The sequence below is a fragment of the Bos mutus genome, chromosome 25, assembly GCF_027580195.1.
Source record: "Bos mutus isolate GX-2022 chromosome 25, NWIPB_WYAK_1.1, whole genome shotgun sequence".
In the NCBI taxonomy this organism is placed as follows: Eukaryota; Metazoa; Chordata; class Mammalia; order Artiodactyla; family Bovidae; genus Bos; species Bos mutus.
Genome location: NC_091641.1, coordinates 3,229,652 through 3,251,058, shown reverse-complemented (window position 1 = coordinate 3,251,058; position 21,407 = coordinate 3,229,652). Strand labels below are relative to the sequence as shown.

The following is a 21,407-nucleotide window of genomic DNA, read 5'->3' as shown; positions in this document are numbered from 1 at the left end:
GAACGATGACCCTGAGCAAGAACTTGCCCTCCCTGGTCTCAGCTCCCTCATCTGTGAAACAGGGAGGAGTACTGGCATCCTACCACCGGGTGAGGGTGAAGAGGGTCAGGATTCAGCACCACGAAAAACAGGAAGTGCTCATAAACGTCACCTGTTTCCATTATGGCCTCACCTTCAAGAGCAGACTACACTCCTTAACACGTCTGGCCAGCGTGCTGCAGCCTCCAAAACGGTCCCCAAGGAGCCCCGCCTCCTGGTCCCCACACCTTCACACCCTCGTGCGGCCCTTCCCACAACGAGCACAGCAAACGCGTGGAGCCGACGAGAGGTCGCACACGCGTCGGAGTGTGGTTTCTGAGGCTGACCACCTCCCCCTTGTTCTCTTGGATCATTAACTACGGAGGGGAACAAGCCACGGGGCCGTGGAGAGGTCCCTGCTGCTACTAAGTCGCTTCAGTCGTGTCCGACTCTGTACGACCTCATAGACAGCAGACTACCAGGCTCCCCCGTCCCTGGGATTCTCCAGGCAAGAACACTGGAGTGGGTTGCCATTTCCTTCTCCAGTGCATGAAAGTGAAAAATGAAAGTGAAGTCGCTTAGTCGTGTCTGACTCGTAGCAACCCCATGAACTGCAGCCTACCAGGCTCCTCCATCTATGGGATTTTCCAGGCAAGAGTACTGGAGTGGGGTGCCACTGCCTTCTCCGGAGAGGTCCCAGTAGGTAACGAATACAAACTGTGATTCAGTCTGGCCACTGCGGCCCTCATTAAACGTGGCCAGCGTTTCTATCTGATGCTGGGCTAACTGCATGTCTCCCTAGAAATACAGGGAGTAACAACAGCTGACATGCACAGAGCACATTCTGTAATCAGAGCACCGTGAAAAGCTCTTAAGCATGACCTCTTTAACCCCACCTAGGGGGGCAGGGCCACGACTTCATCCACCACGTCACACTGAAGGGCAGCACGGTCCCACCGCTGACAAGTGGGCCCCCACCCAGGGACGGGTGTCTTTAGAAGAAAAAGGAGAGGGGGCCTGGGACACACAGAGGCACAGAAGGAGGCCTATGGAGACAGGCGGAGACTGGCATGACACTGCCACAAGCCGGGGAACCGGGGAGCCACCAGAAGCTGGAGGAGGAAACACAGGGTCCTCCCCTGGAGACGTGGCCCCACTGACTTGCTGATCTCAGACTCTGGCCTCCTAGACCGTGAGCGGCTAAGCTCCTGTTGTTTCAGGATGCTCCGTGTGTGGGAATTTGTTACAGCAGCCACAGGACTCTCATACAGTGGGGTCCACCAGGACCCACGGAAACAATGGGGACAGGACTGGTGGGATACAGCAGAGTCGCAGGGCTTCTGGGGGGCAGGAGGGGCATGGGGACATGGGGACCAGTGATCACTGCAGCTGCTGCAACGGACCAGAGAGTCCCCTTACTCTGTGGGGGCCCTGGAGTCCTGCAGTTCTGGCTTGGCCACGACCAGCGAGGTAACCTTAAGCATGTCCCGTCACCTTCCACATTCAGAGTCGCCATCCACAAAAACCAGGATTCTGTAAGCTGCCACGTGGATGAGCCCCGGGATGTCTCAGAGAAGCCGGTGACAAAGGGCAGAAGCACCCCAAGTGTCCGTAACAGCTGAATGGATCAACAAAGTGCGGTCCAACCGCAGAGTGAGCCATGCTTCAGCCTTGAGAAGGAAGGCGACTCTGACACCTGCTGTGGCGAGGGTGAGCTCTGAGGACTCTGTGCTCACAAAAGGGTAAGCAGTATATGACCCCACTTACACGGGGTGCACAGAGCAGACAACTCATAGAGACAGAAAGTAGAAGGGCGGTGCCGGGGGCCGGGAGGAGATGGGGTGTTAGTGTTTAATGGAGACAGGGCCTCGGTTTGGGAAGATGAAAATATTCAGCAGATGGATGGTGGTGATGGTTGTACAACAGCGTTAATGTGCTTAATGCCACTGGAGGTACACTTGGAAACCGTCAAGATGGTGAATTTTACACCGTGCTTATTTACCACAAAACAAATCAAAATTAAAATCCAGGATGCTAATGCCTACACTGCAGAATTTTTGGAGAGATCCAAAGTGACAGCTGCAGAGTGCCTGGAACCTAGGGGTGCCCAGAAACAGGCAGTTACTGTGACAGTTAAGGGTCCCTCATAACGACCTGGGAGTGAGGGGCTTGCTCTTTCGGCTGCTCAGAGGGCAGCAAACGAGTCTTCTGAGGGTGAGGGGGTCCCCCGGGGGGACTCAACCCCGCCGGCCTGAAGCAAACGTGGCGCAAGGCCTTCCATCCTGGGCCCCTCTCTGCTCAGCCAAGCACAGCCCGAGGCATCTTGCCCCACCTCGGCCCGCCGTGGGCCCCAGCCCTGGTGACCCCGCCGCGCGCATGCCCCCACCAGTGGGCTGGGCAGCAGGCACCTGAGGTGGCTCTTCTTCCAGGAGATGGTGTGGAACACGGTGGACACCACGAAGAGCCCGCAGAGCCCGAGGCCGTAGATCCAGGCGGAGATGGCCTCCCAGTCGTCGTCCGACAGGAAGTAGAGGTTGGAGCTGCCGAGGATGCTGGGGATGATCCAGAGCTGGAGGCAGGGAGGGGGTGGTGCTGCAAGGCCTGCCTCTGGAGCGGGGGCCAGGCAAGTGCAGAGCCCCAGGGAGACCCCCACGCGTCTTCTCCAGACCTGCACTGCCCGACAACTCCCCGTGGTGGAGGGAAGGTTCCAGACCTGCGCTGCCCGACGGAACTCCCTACAGTGGTGGAAACGTTCTAGACCTGTGCTGCCTCACAGAACTCCCGTGGTGGAGGGAAGGTTCCAGACCTGCGCTGCCCGACGGAACTCCCTGTGATGGAGGGAAGGTTCTAGACCTGCGCTGCCCCACACAATTCCCGTGGTGGAGGGAAGGGTCTAGACCTACACTGCCCGACGGAACTCCCGTGACAGAGGGAAGGGTCTAGACCTGCACGGTCCAGGATGGAAGCCTCCAAGCCCACACAGCTACCAAGCACATGAAATGTGGCTTGTACCACTAAGGACTTGCCGTTTTCATTTTCTGTCATCTTAACTGGCTTCAACTTTGAATCCAACAGCCACACCAGGACAGTGGCAACCATACTGGACAGCATAGCTCTAGACAATGTAGCAGTAAAACAGGAAGCCAAGATCTCCTGTCTTCAGGACGCGTATCTGGCCGCCGCCCCCATCCTGCATGTCCGCTGCTAACCCGGCTTCGAGCACCCTAGACTGGCCATGATGCTTCACACTGCCACACTGATGCCCACAGGGTTCTCCCCGAAGACGTCCCTCCCCACAATGTCTACCTGGAAAACTTACTCTTCAAATCTTGGTTTATCCGTTGGTTTCTCTGAGAAATCTCCGAGTTCTCCAAAGCACTGGGCAGGGGGTGGGGAGTACAGAGTCTCCAAAAGAGTTTGTCTGATTCTGTGTGTTAGGAGCACTTATTTTGGAGACAGACTCTACAGCAGCTCCAGCCGACAAAACTACTTAATACAATGCAGGTGGCACAGCAAATTTTATTTTTAATTATTTTTTAACTTATTTATGTGGCTGTGCCAAGTCTTAGTCACGGCACTCGGTATCTTCAATCCTCATTGCTGCGAACCCGGGGCCCCCTGTGCTGGGAGCACACAGTCTTAGCCACCAGACCACCAGGGAAGTCCCAGCACAGGTAATTTTAGATTTTCCAGTAGCCACATTTTAAAAATGAAAAAATACATTTATTAATATATTTGCTTTATTAATATATTGATATATTTTATTAATAAATAATTTATGTAAATTATATTTAAATATAACATTTCAATATATTGTTAATATATTAATTTTTAATATATTTGACTTTATTAATATATTTTGCTTAGTCCGATATATCCAAAGTATCCTTTCAACACGTCATTAATATAAAAAGAACTAAGATATCTTGCATTCTTTTTTTCACGCTGCATCTTAAAAAGCTGCCATGTAGTCTGCACTCACAGCACACCTCAGTTCAGACGTGCTGTATTTCAGCTGCACGAGGCCAGTGGCTATGAAGCTGGACAGCGTAGGTCCGGATCTTCATAAGATCCTCAAAGGGGCCCAAAGGCGTAAGGACCGCTGCCGAGAGCAGGATTTCGTTGGGGAGATGGCAAGTATTCCAGGCCCCGGGAACAGCATGTGCAAAGACACTGGGTCATGCCTTCTAGTTTGGAAACAGTGGGTGGAATTCAGGGTGCTGGCGCCTGGGGGCAAGATCACGGCACGGGGAGGTGGGGCGACGTTCAGGCTAAGACCTGTATCTGGGAGCTTCTACCGAGCCCGGACGGTGTACCAGGTACTAGGGACCCACTGAAGGTTCTTAAGGCCAAAGAGAGGCGCGCTCAGAGCCACAGTCCTTTACCCACATGACCTTCCCTCGGGATCCCCCTGAGGGGCAGGCCCCTCGGGTCACCACCGTGGGATGAGAACACTGACTCCAAGGGCAACAGGCTGCCTCCCGGCCCCTCCTGTGCCGCACAGCCCCCCCGAGACTCACAGCGTGGGTGGCACAGTTGGCAGCATGCTCATACTCCGTGGGCTGGTACCTCTTGTGGGCGGGAACCCGGTGGTTCATGAACCTGGGGGGAGACACACAATCCCCGGCAGCTGGGTGGAGGCAGCCGGCAGCAGCCCTGGTCACAGAGCCCAGGGGCCCCCAGCTCTGCTGGTGGGGAGGGCCCGCCTTGGCTCCCCTCCCCTCCCCTCACTCTCTCTATTACACCTTTTTGGACTATCCAGCATTTTGAGCCAAATCCCCAAAGTCACATTTGCTAAATATCAGGTTGCAGGGAATTCCCTGACAGTCCAGTGATTAGGACTCTGCTCTCACTGCCGACAGCCCAGGTTCAATCCATGGTCAGGAAACTAAGATCCTGCAAGTCATGAAGTATGGCTAAAATATTAATAAATAAATAAATCCTGGGGCGTAGCATGCTCTTTCATTTCCTATTTTTAATTTTCTTTATGTGTCACAGATACACGGTCTATAGCTCCCCAGGGTGCAGTTCCATGGATTTTACACAGACACACACCCACGTGACCACCACCCAGAGCACCCAGAGGTCCTTTCCCAGGCCCTAGAAAGTGCCTTTCACGCCCCTTCCCCAGGGCACCACCCCTCAAGGAACCCGCCCCCGACACACACACACTGCCACTGTAGACTAGTCTCGCCGGTTCTTGATCTTCCCATCTGTGGGATCACACAGCACACTCCCTCTGGGTCTGGCTCCTTGCGCTCAGCGAGACTTTTGTCAGATGCAATAATTGGTTGCTTTCATAGCAATAGACTATTTTGCCAGGTGAGCAAACCACAATTCATTTATCCCATCTACTGGAGGTGGACGTTCCAACTTGAGGCTGTTATGGTAACTCTGCTGTGAGCGTTCATGGTAGGGAACATACGCACTCATTTCTGCTGGGCATTGATCCACAGGTGGAATGGCCAGGTGACTTTATCTTAACAGTAAACATTCCTTTTTAAAAAAACTTTTTTTGGCCACATGCGGGATCTTACTACCCCAAGCAGGGATCGAACCCGTGGCCCCTGCAGCGACTGTGCAGAGTCCTAATCATCGCACCACCAGGAAAAGTGAAAGTGAAAGTCGCTCAGTCCTGTCCGACTCTTTGCTACCCCACGGACTACACAGTCTGTGGAATTCTCCAGGCCAGAATACCGGAGTGGATAGTATTCCCTTCTCCAGGGGATCTTCCTAACCCAGGGATAGAACCCAGGTCTCCCAGAAGTTCCAACAAGAAACATTCCTGATGTTCTGGTGTCTTTAGAGAATCTTCCAAGCCCCAGCCCCGCCTCTGTCTGCCCCAGTCTCTCTCCTCCTCCTCACAGGAGCTCCACCGGCCCACAGAGCCATCACGACCCCTGCTTTTCGGAGGGGACGCCCCAGGGCAGAGTCAGGAAACGACATCACCCAAGTGGGACGGGACGGTGCACCTGACCAACAGGACTCCCTGCAGGCGTCTCCAGGCCAGGCTGGCAGGGGGGTGGGGGCTGGGGGATGAGAGCTGCAGGCAGGACCTCACCGGCTCAGAGTCGGGCAAGTGGGCGGTTCACCTTGGACTCTGCCAAGAATCATCCACCAGGGGGGGTTAAACTCCACTTAAACACCGAAAACAACCCCCCATCCCAGGAACCCGATTATTACTAGAAAGAGCCACCAACATGAGAAACGAGGGTATGGTTCAGAACAAAGGGCTCAGTGCAGAAAGGTGTACAGAGCATTTATAAAGCACCACTGTGCGCTGTGTCCACGCTAGGTGCGGGACACTGCCCTGCGGGCCAGCAGTTAAGACTGCGCTCCCAATGCGTGCTGCGTGGGTCCACTTAGCATTTGCTGAGTACCTCCCGTATGCTGGATCTACACCACTAAAGCAAAAAAAAAAAAACAACAAAAAAGAGCGTTATAACAGCTGAATTGAGTCCTCCCAAAATTCCTGTGCTAAAGTCCTGACCCCCAGGACCTCGGAATCTGACTTATTTGTAAAGAGCTGCAGATGTAATCAGCTGAGATGAGGTCACACTGAGGGGGGTGAGCCCCTCATCCAACATGACAGGTGTCCTTGTAAGCAGAGGAGAGCCACAGAGAGCAGACAGGGCAGAGACAAGCCTGGGGCAGCGTCACACTGAACGCGCCGGCAGCCGGCAGCAGCTGGGAGGGAGGCCCGGAGCAGGTGCATCCGCAAGCCTCCAGAGGGAGCCAAACCGGGGCCCGATTCCCGTTGCTTTAAGCCACTAACTGTGGGGACTTCCCTGGCGGTCCACTGGTTAAGACTCTGCTTCCACTGCAGGAGGCACAGGTTCGATGCCTGGTTGGGGAACTAAGATCACGTATGTAGCGCAACGTGGCAAAAAAAATAATATAACAATTAAGCCACAAAGTGTGTGTCCATCCGTTCCCAGAGACACGAACCCAGGGACACACGGTGTTCCCTTTGGCAGACTCTGCCCCAGAGCCCCCAGAGAGGCGGTGCTAGTCTACACCCCGCTCTGATTGGGCTGGGGGCCGGGACTCCGAGGCGAGCTGTGAAGGGGAGAGCTGACACCTTTCTCCTGAGCGGGAAACCAAGTCTCCCCTACCTGTAGCCGGGACTGCCCTCTCCCCTGCCCCTTTAACAAACACCGAGCCCCCCGAGGTGCCAGCCACTTGGTCCGAGGGTGATGTCACGGTTGCCAGGGCGACCAGGATGGGGCAGTTTATTTATTTATTTCTGGGCTCCACAAAACTTTCCTTGTCTTTCACCCGGGGCTGCCACTATTGAATGCGGTCGGGAGAGTGGAGAGGGGCCAGGGGCAAAGACCCAAGACACAGAGTTCCCACAGCCTGCAAGAAATGGTTTCTTTAACTCCTTGTGGCGTTCTTTTTCTTCCTTCATAAACCTCCAGGCAGGCATTTTGAAGAGGACAATGCACTCACTGTTTCTTTTTAATTTTCCTTTCCATTTAGGTTCAGTAAAATTTCCCCTTTTCGCAGCACGTCTTTATATAAGTTTAGGTAAATGGAGAGAGCTGTATAACCACCGCCATAACCAAGAGAAAGAAAAGGTCCATCACCCCCCACGAACGCCCTCCTGCCTCCCGCTGCCCCGTCCCTTTCTGCAGCCCTGTAGCCGCTGCTCTGCTCTCTGACCCCTTGTAGCTTTCCCATTTCCAGAGCCTCATACATGGGATCGTACAGAAGCCCTGCAGACATTTATTTATATATATTTTTTTTACTGTCTAAAAAGAATTGATTGCCTAAAGTCAAGTGTATTCTTAGATGAAAAGAAACTGTGCTTGGAATGCCAAACAGGGATTTACTTCTTTTCTGCTTAAACTGTATCTAAGACAAAGCTGTTTCCTATGAAGAGCAAATGGACCCTCTAACACTACTATTCTCGGCCACCCCCTTCCAGCCTCTCTTCCTCTGTCCCCGGCACAGTCTTTTGAGTTTGGCTTTCTTCACTCAGCTTAAAGCAGGTTGGCTTCATCCATGCTGTTGCCTGGGTCAATGGTTCCTTCCTTTTCATTGCTGAGAACTAGTCCTTCATGTGGACATGCCATAGCTTGTCTGTTTCCCCAGTACGGGGACCAGGGAGTCGTTTTTAACAGCTGAAATGCAGAGAGAAAATTTAGAATGCTCTGGAACAGAGCTGGCAGCCTTCAAGACTGTAGGAAATTTCAGAGTCAGCATTTCTAGCTAGTTGTTGCTGGTTCAAATAAAGGAGGGAAATGGACCTTCTGCCTCCTTTCTGGAGAAGAGAGTCCGCGTTCTGGGGCCAGCCCGGCCACTTAGATGACCACGTGGCTGCAGCATTTCATGGGAGTAGGGAGCCTACCTCCTTGTGGAGGACTCCCAAACTGAGCTGCCAGGAGACCAGGACAGAGGGCAACTCCCACCCTGAGCTGGTGGGGGCAGGGCTTTGTAGCCAGACACACAGCTGGGTGGAAAGTCCCTGCATGGTCACTTCGCTGCCGTGTGACACGGGAAACATCTTAGCATCTCTGGGCTGCCACACAACTTCCTCATGTGTCCATAGCACACCACCGCAGGCCCCTCAAACGTACGTTCTTCTTGAATGTACAATACATTCGTTCCATCCCAACAACCCCAAAAGTATCAACTCAACCCAGCATTACCTCTAAAGCCCAAAATTCAAAGTCTCATCGAAACGTCATCCAAGGGCTTCCCCGACGGCTCAGTGGTAGAGAAAACGCCTGCAATGCAGGAGAGGCGAGTTCAATCCCTGCGTCCGTCCCCTGCATGGGGAAGATCCCATGGAGGAAGAAATGCAACCTGCTCCAGTATTCTTGCCTGGAGAATCCCATGGACAGAGGAGCCTGGCGGGCTACAGTCCACGGGGTTGCAAAGAGTCAGACACGACTGAGAGAGTGAGCAAGTCAAGTGGAACGGAACATCTAAGGCAGACATGGGTGAGACACGGAAGTACAATTCATTCCAAGGCAAAATTCCTCTCCAGCTGTGAGTCTGGGAAACCAAATACAATGGTGGGATAGGCGCGGGACAGACACTCCCATTAAAAAAAAAAAAAAAAAAAGATACCAAAAAGAAGGAAGGGATTCCAAGCTCTGCAACAAGAGCTGCTGCTGCTGCTGCTAAGTCGCATCAGTCATGTCCGACTCTGTGCGACCCCATAGATGGCAGCCCACCAGGCTCCTCTGTCCCTGGGATTCTCCAGGCAAGAACACTGGAGTGGGTTGCCATTTCCTTCTCCAATGCATGCATGCTAAGTTGCTTCCGACTCTGTGCGATCCCATGGACAGCAGCCCACCAGACTCCCCTGTCCACGGGATTCTCCAGGAGAAGCCCCCATAATGAGAAGCCCGAGCACTGCAACTAGAGAAAGCCCTTGAGCAGCAATGAAGACTCAGCGCAGCCAAGACTAAATAAATGAAAGCAAGGGATCTGTTAAGAGTTGGGAAAAAAGAAGGAAGAAGGGGTGACGGGGCCCAAGCAAGTCCAAAGGGGAGCAAGGCAAGCTCCTTGAGACCGTCAGGCTCAATGTCTTCTCTGGTCCCATGCTCTGCCCTCCAGGGGCCCAGGGTGACAGCATCACCCCCACAGCTCAGCAGGTCACCCCACCCCTGAGACGTCCCCACCCTTGGAAACAGGAGCAGCCAGTCCCGCCCCAAGATCTCTGAACCGCCTCCACTCGTGGCTCTTCCCTCTTCCCAAGCAACAGCGCCCGCGTGCAGCCCTCCTCCACGCCTTCGCCCCGGCTGGGAGGACTCTGTCCCTGGCTTCAGGGCAGAGGCAGATGGGCCCACGGTCCCCATCGACACTAACCCCCTCACGAATGGTCCGCGGGCCACATCCGCAGCGTTCCCTTCTGAACATGTGCCCGCTATTTAACTAACGTATGGACAGGCGGAGAACTCTCCAAATATCTACGTCCCAGCTGCTTTTTGCTTCTTCGATTCATTTCTCTCCTCCCGTATCTCACTGTAAGCAGCTGGGAGGACCGAGCCACTCCATCAACACTGGGCTCGGGGACCATGTACGAGTCCTGCCCTACCCAGAACACAAACACAAGACAAGTCGGACAAAGGTCTCAGCTGCTTTACAATGAGGACCTTCTGTCCGTTATCCAGCAACATGCCCCACACCCCTCCTGAGACCACGCCACACTGGCCTCAGAATCCCCCGGGAGCAGGGAGGGTGCTGATGACATCCCCATTGCTCAGGTGGAAAAAGTGAGGGCGCGAATTTCTGCCAACATCCGAGTCACGACTGTCATGAATTCTCCCAGAAGATGGAGGCTTTCTCTACCACTCTCTTTTCTTGCTGGGTTCGCACAGGAATTAACTTTAAAAGTCCCTTCTCAGGGGACTTCCCTTGCGGTCCAGTGATTAAGAATCTGCCCTGCAATGCATGGGACGCAGGTTCGATCCCTGGTTGAGGAACTAAGATCCCACACGCTTCGGAGCAACTAAGCCCGAGAGCCCCAGCTACAGAGTCCGTGCCCCACGACGAAAGATCTCACATGATGCGACTAAGACCCAGCACAGCAAATAAGTAAATACATTTCTTTAAAAAGTCCCTTCTTGCCTTTTACTTCCATGAACTTCAAAACCCTTCCAGTCCCTACTCCTTCAACCCCAGCCCCATCCCTTATCAGCCCGCGCGTCCGTGGACAAGTTACTAAAGCCCTCTGGGCCTCACCTTTCTCATCTGAGCAATGGGGGTGTTATCAGCACCCACCCTGGGGATCCCAAAGGGATGGAATGGGTTAATCTGTGCACAGCACTCAGTACACATCAACCCATGACTGATACTGATGATTCTCTTACTATAAATCCTTCATGGTATTACTGAACCCACTTTACAGCTGAGAAAACAGAAATTCAAAGGGGTTTTGAGGTCCAGAAAATCAAATCACCTTTCTGATGCAGTACTCTGGCCACCTGATGCAGAGAACTGACTCATTGGGAAAGACCCTGACGCTGAGAAAGATTGAAGGCGGGAGGAGAAGGGGACAACAGAGAATGAGATGGTTGGATGGCATCACCGACTCGATGGACATGAGTTTGAGCAAGTTCCGAGAGTTGGTGATGGACAGGGAAGCCTGGCGTGCTGCAGTCCATGGGATCACAAACAGTCAGACACGACTGAGCGACTGAACTGAACTGAAGTGATTCAAGACAGCTAGGAAAGGATGGAGCCAGGATTTCAGCCTGGGATTGTCCAACCTCAAGACCTGGGCTACAGGACAGTGGCGAGACGCAGTGTGTGAAGTGACCCGCGCACAGGAGGCACGTATGCACACGGACCCCTCTCTGCCTCCTCCATCAGCTCTGGAAGAGGTGCTCTAACGTGTCTAAGTAAGGAAAGAAGAAGCTTTGCATGGACAAAGACCCTCTGTTAACACGCCAGCATGGAGGTGACATGAGCTGAATCTCCGCTGAGCCATCACCACTCCCCTCCCCGGAATCCAACACCACCCAGGACAAGAGCGTCATCATCCGTCACCTAGCAGGCTGGACGAAGGGGCCAGGGCTAGCATTGCTGCCCTTAACAATCACCGGGGAGATCTGAAAAGTCCCTGACAAAACAGAATCAGTGGGGTGGGGGGAAAATTTTTTTAAACTTCCCATGCGATTCCAGTGCAGGGGCAAGGCTGAGGAGCAGTGGGCTGGAGGAAGAGGCCAGCAGGCAGGGGGTGAGGGGCCCCACCTGGACGGTGCCAGGTGCCACACCGCGGCGATGGCCCCTGACCCCAGCGCCACAGAATGAACGCCAGCCCAGCAGAGGCAGCACGTGGACTTCAGCTCACACACCAGTTCTGATCAACCCATAAGAGCCTGCCTGGAGCGCTGTGCTGAAAGAATTCTGAGAACGAACCTAAGTGATGAATTAGCAATGTCTGCCACGGGCGGGCGAGAGGCAGCCGTCGCTGGTGTTAAGAGTTCCCCGCAAAGCTTCCGCTCCCTCCCCCTCTCCCAGCCTCACAAGCACGCTGTAAACTGAGCAGGGCCGAGGTGATGCTTGTCATTTTATACAGGGATTCTGAGGCACAACTCAGAAGTGGTGCGGCTGACTGCAACCCAGACAGGTTTAGACAATCCGCTCACCACCCTTTCAGCCCTGTCCATGGTCCTGATGGGAGAGTTTCTGCCATCAGCCTTTCACACTGTAGGAGGAAGCGTCTGGTCACCCCCTCCTGGATGGAAGACTGGCTGTGGAGCCAGAGGTGAAGGGAGAGGAGGAACAGAGCCCTTTCCTAGCTCCTGAAAGCCCCACCTCACTGGCCAGGGGTCAGAGCAGCCCTGGACACAAGTCATCCATGACCCCCAGGCCTCCTAAACTCTAGCTATGTCAATCCCTCCCATGCTGGACTGGCCTCACCAAGACTCCCTCCCAGGCCCCACTGGCCAGGGTAAAGCCCTGGAGGACCCAGAGCATAAACACCTGTGCCAAGGCCAAGAACAGAAATCACCAGGCAGCTCCTGCATGGGCTACAAGACCCTGTGTTCCAGGGCATCTGCTTCCCTTGTTTTCTATCCCTGACTCACTCCCTGTAATTTCTCCTCACCCCAGGACAGCTCTCTCCATAGTCCACAGTCATCACGCCTTGCACACATTGTTCCTTCTGCTTAAAATTCCCTTTTCCTCTTTTCTAGCTGGTGAACTCCTATTCAGCCCTCAGAACCCAGGTCAAAAGGCCCTTCTCCTGAAAAAGTCTTGCTTGAGCACTACTATAACAACCCCATCCAGATTGGATTGTAAACTGCCCCCTCTCACCTCAAGGCCACTGCTTAGGTTGCCTGTTTGGAATCTCCTTCCCCCTCTAGTCTTCCTGGAGCTTTCCCAGGAAGAAGGTGGCTCTTTCCTCAGGACTCCCACAGCAGCCTGTGTGACCCCTATTGTAGCACAGATGATCCATATTTGGGTGCTTCTGGGTCTGCCTCGGCCCCAAGACTGCAAACCAGGGGACTGGCCCTGATTCCTCTTCACCTACCTGGACCCAATGCAGAGCCTGAATGCAACAGGTGATGCTCGCAAGCAACCAAATAACCAATCATCTTTGAGCATTTACTACGTTGTTCAGACTCAACGTAACCAGTCAGGACAGTCACTGTCTTTTAAAAAACCTTCAGAGCTTTCGGGTTAGATGGATTCCAGAGACATGGGTTAATCCAGCCAGGACCTTGGCTGCCCAAAGGCCACACAATTCCAGGGGTGGGAGACAATTTGCTGGTTTAGAAAAGCAGGAGATAAGAAAGGAAACCCCAGTGAGAGTCTGGGGAGAAGAAGGGAAATACTGCTTCTTTTCTATTTCTGGGCTGCTTGACCGGCTACAATGTTCATTCGCTAAAAAAAAGTTTTGTTAAAATCTAATAAAATATTTTAAATATGGAAGTCTATGTCTGAAATCAATATTGAAACTCTATGTTCTCCAACCTACAGCATTAGAGTTGGAAGAGGAGAGAGGCTGGTCCCAAAGAGAGTTCTGGAAACCATCCAACTGCCCATCCAGAGTACCTTGGAAATAGAAGGCAGAGGGTCCCAAACAGAACTAGACTGCAGAGAGAACCAGTCAGAGAATACCTTGCACTCAGAGACGCGGGCGCATCACAATCATGGCACCAAACAGGACGGGCTCTCTTACATAAACTTCGAGAACTGGCAACAGTAGTCTTTGAAGATAAAAACCAGGACAGTGGCTACCCTTGGAATCATTAAGGGATCTGATCCAGGTGCTGGTCCCATGGGTGTGCTCAGTCTTCCAGCCCTAAGGAAAGGCACACAATTTCCAGTAGTTGCTGTTATTCAGTTGCTAAGTCATGTCCGACTCTGTGCGGCTGCATGGACTGCAGCATGCCAGGCTGCCCTGTTCTTCACTGTTTTCTGGAGTTCGCTCAGATTCATGTCCATTGAATCAGTGATGTTACCTAACCATCTCATCTGCTGCCATGCCCTTTGCCTTTTGCCTTCAATCTTTCCCAGCACCAGGGTCTTTTCCAATGAGTCAGTTCTTTGCATCAGGTGGCCAAAGTATCGGAGCTTCAGCCTCAGCGTCAGTCCTTCCAATGAATATTTAAGGTTGATTTCCTTTAGGATCGACTGGTTTGCTCTCCTTGCAATCGGAGGGACTCTCAAGAGTCTTCTCCAGCACCACAGTTCAAAATCATCAGTTCTCTGGTGCTCAGCCTTCTATATGGTCCAACTCCCACATCCATACATGACTACTGAAAAAAAACATAGCTTTGCCTATATGGACTTCTATCAGCAAAATGATGTCTCTGCTTTTTAATATGCTGTCTGGATTTATCATAGCTTTCCTTCCAAGGAGCAAGTGTCTTTTAATTTCATGGCTGCAGTCACCATCCACAGTGATTTAGGAGCCCTAGAAAATAAAATCTGTCACTGTGAGAGAGTCATTTCCTAGGCAGGTTGATAGGGAGTCTAGGGGTCCCCAAGGAGAGAAGGGTCTGGAATTCTCAAGGAGGAAGAAAGGACAAACTTTTCTTTCTCCACATTCCTTAGGATTATATAACAATAATGTATCCTGCCTGAGGACAGTCTCTGGATTAAAGACAGTCTTTGGATTCAACCTTCTGTGATTTTAAAATGTTAACTATGGGAGTATACCTGGTCTTTACAAGGATGTATCTTGCCTGAGGGCAGTGTTATCTTAAAATGTAAATTATGGGAGTAGGTCGGAGGAGGTCTTTACAACCTCCAGACATTCTTTGGATTATATAACCTCATTGTTAACACTAGCAAGGGGGTACTCTTTCTGCCCCCTTCTGATGCCTATGTCAGAAGCTTTCTCTATCTCCTTTATACTTTAATAAAACTTTATTACACAAAAGCTCCGAGCGATCAAGCCTCGTCTCTGGCCCCGGATTGAATTCTTCTCCTCCGGGGGCCAAGAATCCCGGTGTATTCGCGTGATTCAACAACAACCTTTCAACTGTTCCCATTTTTCCCCCTCTTTTTGCCATGAAATGATGGGACTGGATGCCATGATCTTAGTTTCTTTAATGTTCAGTTTTAAGCCAGGTTTTTCACTCTCCCCTTTCACCCCCATCAAGAGGCTCTTTAGTTCCTCTTCACTTTCTTCTATTAGAGTGGTATCTTCTATATATCTGAGGTTATTGATAGTTCTCCCGGCAATCTTGATTCCAGCTTGTGATTCATCCAGCCCAGCATTCTGCATGATGTACTCTGCATGTAAGTTAAACAAGCAGGATGACAAGATACACCTTGTCGTACTCCTTTCCCAATTTTGATCCGGTAGTTACACTCTAATAAAGGGTTAAAGATGGAGTAGCCTCAGGCTCCTACCAGCCAGGTCTGGGCGGGGTGTGCTTTCTAAACCACCACCTTGGGATCTCTGCAGGTAGCCTCGGGCAGGGGGCCTAAGCTTGCTGACCACCTGCCCTGTGCCCACCACCTGGGCCCCCCTCCAGGCCTGGGCACACCAGCGACTGGCTCTCCCCTTCCGCCCCCTCCCCGCCTGCGGTCTGAAACATCCAGGCCCAGGTTCAGAGTTCCGCAATGTCTCCCTCCCCTCCTGGCCTGGGCCCAGCCAGGGTCCGCAGCCCCAAGAGAGAAGCGGGCCTCTTCCTCCAAATGAGCCCGGGGCCCAGGGAAACCGCTGCAGCCGCCCCTTCCGGGCCAGGCTGGTGCCTGGCGATGGCAGCCTTGAATCCCCAGGACAGAGGACTAAAGAGAATTGTCTAGGAGACAAAGCGGAGTCTGTCTGTCCGTCCCTCTGGCCCTGGGCCCTCTGGGTTGCTCCCTTTCTCCAGCTGGGTCCCAGGCTACTTCTTTGTGTCCATTCAGGAATTCACAGCTCCTCCTGGATGGCAGATGGCAGCTTGGCTTGGTCTCTGGGAAACGGAGTTGGGGAGAACAGACCATGGGCTGCCGCCAGCTCAGAACAGTTTTGAGATGGAAACCCCAGCAAGGAAAGAGCGGGACCAGCAGGGCAAGCCGAGGAAGAGGGGGAAAGGGCTGGAGTCTCTGGAAGGCCTGCAGCAGAGAAAATGAGGCGTTCCACATGAACGGTGCCCCCTGGAGGTGTGCAGCTGGAGGTCCTGACCTAGCACAGCAGCGGCCAGAGCCCAGCCCCGCACCCTCCCCAGGGCTCCCTTCAGAATCTGGCTTAATGAGGGTCCACGCCTCTGAAGCAGGGATCACCCCATCCTCCTGGCCTCATCGGAAGCTCCCAGAAGGTAACAGATAAGCAGGTGCCACAGGAACCCAGACATTCTGGACCAGAAACCCAGGGTGGCCCTCCACCCTCCGGAATCTCCATAACAGGGAGCTGATACAAGCCGAGTGGTCGACTCTTCACCTCGAAGCTGGGGATGCCCATCCCCCTCCCCACAGCGTCCAGACCCCAGGCCAAGAGCTCTGAAATTTGCACCAAAGTTTCAGGAGCCCAGGAACTAATGTTCAGAGGAATCAGCCTCCCCGGGGACTCCTCGGGCTGACGAAGACCCCGCTCCTCTGCCCTCATTTGAGACAACTCCCAGCCTCGCTCCCCACGGTCTCCCGTGCAGGACCAAGCTCTGGGTGCCTACAGGGCATCCTGCTTCCTTTTTGTGGCTGCGTGCCCTCCCATCCTCACTTCCACTCTCTGCTGCTGCTGCATCTTGGGGTCACCTCCCAAATGTTACACCCTTTGCCCCTGTATCCTCTCCTGGGTTTAGCTTCTGGGGAAGCCCACATGAAGGCAGATTCTTGGCAGCTAAGAGTAAAACCCCAAAAATATAGCCACAGGCGTTATGGGCAAGAAGCAAGACTGCAGGTGTCCCTGGCGGTCCAGTGGTTAGGACTCCTTGTTTCCACTGCAGGGGGGGACCCAAGGTCCATCCCCCGCTGGGGAACGAAGATTCCACATGCTGTACAGCGCTGCCTGCAGCCAACAAGCAACAAGTAAGAAGCAGCACCGCCTCTGACAGATTCCAGTCCCAGCTGCTGCTGCTGCTGATCCCAGGAGGCTTGTCTGCACAGCACTGCACAGTCCGCAAGGCTCACTCACACCCTCCAGCTTCCACCGCCTCAGGAAGGGACAGGCCACCACCCTGCCCATCCCTGCTCCCCTAGACCCACCACATCCCATCTCTGCCGCTTTCCCCTCCCGGAAGCCAGGATGGGATCACAACCACCTCCCTTCTCCTCACAGGGGCCACACCCGAAACACGCCTCCTAAGAGGCACATCCCAAACCAGAATCCACTGGGAGGAACTTGGAGAAACTCAGTAAGGGACTTCCTTGGTGGTTCAGTGGCTAAGACTGCAGGCTCCCAATGCAGGGGGCCCGGGTGTGATCCCTGGTCAGGGAACTAGATCCCACATGCTGCAATTGAGACCCGGCACAGCCAAAATAAGTAAATAAATATTTACATAAAAAGAAACTCAACAAATATCTCCCCCTACTCCACCCCCATCAGCCTCAGGGGACCTGTCGCCGCCCTGGGCTCACCTTAAGTGGCAAAAGCAGCCCTAACTCCAGAGATGGGGGCAGCCACCTTCCAACGGGTAGGCTGCACCAGCCTCCCACCAGAACCACAGGGGCATCCTGGGATGGCTGATCCTGTCACAGAAAATCGTTTTCTCCCCGCTCATACTAGTCCCCGTGAAAGGAGGGGCCACTCCCGGGCCTGTGGAACAGGCAGAGGCCTAGGCACGCCCCATCCCCGCCAACACAGCGCCACTGGCCCTGGCTTAGCCCAGCCCTACCCATGCCCAAGTGTCCAGGATACCATCCTGGGTGGAGCCATGGAAATTCCAAAGCAGAGGGCCCTGGGCCGTCCCCTCCCCCTAAAGCTGGTTCCCAGCCAACTCCACCCCTTACGACCCGGATTCAGGCACCAACTGCTGAGCAAAGCAGCTGCCTTCAGGGAGAAACAGCTTCCCCCAGAGACCTACACCTTTCTGGAGCAAAATGCACCAATGTGCATGCGCACACACCCACATGCACACAGGTATGGGCACACAGACCTGTACACACACACACACACACGCTGCACACAAGCCCAGGGGCTTCACAGAGCCTGAAATAGCACCCACACATCCTGAGAACGTCTCCACTTCGAAAAGGGACTGGTTCATTCCTTCCCCGCCGAGGCCTTTCTTCCAAAGAAATGAAGGCTCGGTTTTGTCTTAGATAATAACAAGGATCTCACCACTTTGATACACTTTGAGTGCAGAGATGTTTGAAGTGAGGGTCTTTTTTCCTGAAGAGAGGCTCCTGAAAAATCACAAAACTGCAAGCCCTAATGAAAGCATTGATTCAGGCAAGGGTGACCAACAGATGCAGACAAGGTTGATGAGAGGTTGCTAAGCAATGGGATGGTCCAATCCAGGAAACCCAGAATCACCCCGCCAGCTCCGAGATAAACCCCAACATCCCCAGAGACAGGGCAGCCAGGCATCCCCTGCCTCCTTGGGAGACACAAAGCGACATTTCTCGCCTGTCTTGCCAAGAACATTGATCCTGAATATAATAAGCCTCTACAGCTGGGTTGGCCACTGTGGCAGCCACGGGCCATGTGTGGCCAAGTCAGCAAGAACTCACTCAAACTAAATAAAAGGTACAGTTCAGTTCCTCAGCTGTGCTAGGGCTCAATGGTGCCAGGGGGCAGTGCCCACACTGTCGGTGTGCTGGGGGCCTTGTGGTCACGGAAGTAACCCTCACCAGTTAAGAGGCACGGACTGAAACAGTAACATCACCAGGGGTTTGCCTTCAACTGACCACAGAGAAAAAGCAAAGCGATGAGACAAGGGTGGCAAGTCGTCCGTTAATTAGTAAATTTTAGTTAGGCTATGGGGTCCATCATAACTGTTCTCTCTACTTTTTGAATGGAAGTTTTCATAATAGGAGGAACGGAATGTTTGCAGACTCTCAAGCACTTCCCCTCCCTCTGCAATGGTATACACTGTGGAAGGAAATGGTAACTCTACAGAGAGCAACCTGGTGGATTCCAGCTGAACCAAGGGTCAAGGTTGCGTGTGTGCTCAGGCGCAAGGGTCAAGGTTAAAACACCACAATGGCAGGACGGGCATCCTGCTGGGAAGCCGTCACTGAAACACTGATGTGCAACCGGGGAAGTCTGTGGGCCTCATTAAATAATACTGAGTCAGGGACTTCCTGGGACTTCACCTTCCAAGGCAGGGGTTGTGGGTTCTGTCCCTGGTGGGGGAGCTAAGATCCTGCATGCCTCCAGGCCAAAAAAACCAAGACAGAAAACTGAAGCAACACTGTAACAAATTCAACATCGCTTTTTTTGAAAAATAAATAAATGATACTGCATTAAGGCCAATGTTCCTTTTTTTCCTCTCACATTTAATAAACAACCTGCATATGACACCATTTTCAACTGAGCTTTACTTTTCATAAATTTTCTAACTGTGGTAAGACACAACATAAAACCCACCATTTTAACCATTTTGAAGGGCGTCCTTCTGCAGCATAAGCACGTTCATATTGTTGCACGAACATCACAGCAGTCCACCTCTAGAACCGTTCCATCCTCCCAAACTAAGGTTCTGACTGCACGAACCACTGAGTCCCCTCCCACCCCCTGCCCCTGACAGCCTGCCTTCCACTTCCTGTCTCCATGACACTGATGACTCTAAGGACCTCGTGTAAGTGGAATCACACAGGGTGTGTCTTTTTGTTTGTCAGCTTATTAGCAGAAGGCAACGACAGCATCCTGTTCATTCCGTTTAGTAGCAGAGTGACCTCAAGTTCATTCATGGCACAGCCTGTATCAGAATGCCCTTCCTTTTCAAGGCCAGGGTTCATTTTTTAAATCTCATTTCATGAGACAGTGCCCTGGGACTGAGCAAATACACACTGCAGGCTTTGGGGCCAAGGGGGGATATCAGCAAGGAACCCTCCTGTAGCCAGTCGAGTAGCCCTTCTCAGTGAGCTCCAGCAGCCCTGGTCCCTTGGGGGTCCCAAGAAGCCCCCCACTTTTCATCAGCGACAGGTCAAAAAATGGGCGTGAAATCCAAGCCAGGACAAGAAGACTCAGTTGCAGGGCCGTGGTGTTCCTGGAGGAGCCTGTAGGATTCTCTCTACCCACAAGGGCTGTGAGCAGTCCAGAAAATGAGAGGCCAGCGGAGACAGACCCCAGGGACGGACAGAGGCAGCCCGGTCCCCTTGGAGACTCTGGATCCAGCTGGACCTGAACCTACAACCTTTTCGTTTCCAAAGATCAACCTGCTTTCCCTTCTTTTCCCTCCTCCTCTTTTTCCTTCCTCCTCCCTCCCTCCTCACCCTCCACCACTCTCTCTCTCTCTTAAGCCAGTTCAAACTGACACTTCTCTTACTTATAACTGAAAGGCCAAAAGTCACCCTCAGACCCCTCCTCACCCAGGCACTCAAGCAGAAACCATACCTACATTTCCAGCATATGTATCAATATCTCAATTACGCATTTGTTCACATACTATGAGCAGACCTAGCCCTCCCCTAAACTATGAGCTTCAGAAGGGGAGGAGGCAAGCTTTGCACGGGGTTCATTTTCCTGCCCCAGCCTTGGTCCTCAAACAAGGTTTTCAGGTGAGTCAGTGAACCAACTAGCCCACTGTGGGTGCCCAACCAGTGGACAAGTCAGTCACGCCCACCACACGCCAGACCGTGCTGGCCCCTCACCAGACAAAACGGGGGGTCTGAATAGCCCCCAACCCACCCCTGTTCCAAGGAGTTTGCGGTCTGGCTGGGGAATGGTGGCCAAAGACACAAGACCTGCCATGCTGTCCCCTGCCTGAGACGAGGGCTTGGGAGAAAGCTGGAGGTGCGGGGGGGCTGCGTCTGGATGAATCTGAGTCTGCACTGCCCACTGGAGACAACTGTCACTTCCCAGGACCCCCTGCACGTCTGTCAGCTCAGGTCTGCAGGCACAGGGCACCGAGCTGAGACCTGCTGGTGCTGAAAGGACAGCTCCCCGGGGCGCCCGGCCCCGCAGCAAGCACCCCGTCCCTGTGGAACCAGTCCAGCACTTAACGCGCACCCCCTGTATGCAGGTCTACATACATTTACTCCAAACAGTCCTACGAGGGAAGCATCATTAGGTCCATTTTAATTTCAATGCACCCTGCACCTCACATCCTTGTCTGGCCAGTCACCCCCTGAAATCCCATCACATAGTTATCCGTCTGCTGTCTGTTTCTCACACCAGGACGTGAGCTCCACGAGGTCAGGGTGTTTGTCTTGGTCAGTCCTGTATCCCTAGCAACCAGAACAGCGCCCAGCACCTCGCCACGCACGGCGATTATTGCTGAATTTATGAACAAATGAAACACGGGTGCAGCTGTGTGGTGCAGCTACGTGTCCACATCGAGGGCGGGGAACATGTTCCTGGTTGCCCTCTCTGTGGTCCGCCAACA

General features: G+C 53.1%; 1 protein-coding gene across 1 annotated transcript in view; it reads right to left on the bottom strand.

The window, feature by feature from the left end:
* The window catches only part of MMD2 (monocyte to macrophage differentiation associated 2), a 36,021-nt gene that overhangs the window by 10,743 nt on the left and 3,871 nt on the right, over positions 1-21,407 (bottom strand). Inside the window, exons 2-3 of the mRNA XM_070363125.1 lie at positions 4,539-4,620; positions 2,427-2,587 (exon numbers count right to left, since the gene is read on the bottom strand). Coding sequence (XP_070219226.1) covers positions 2,427-2,587; positions 4,539-4,620 — 243 coding nt within the window. The remainder of the gene's footprint in view (positions 1-2,426; positions 2,588-4,538; positions 4,621-21,407) is intronic.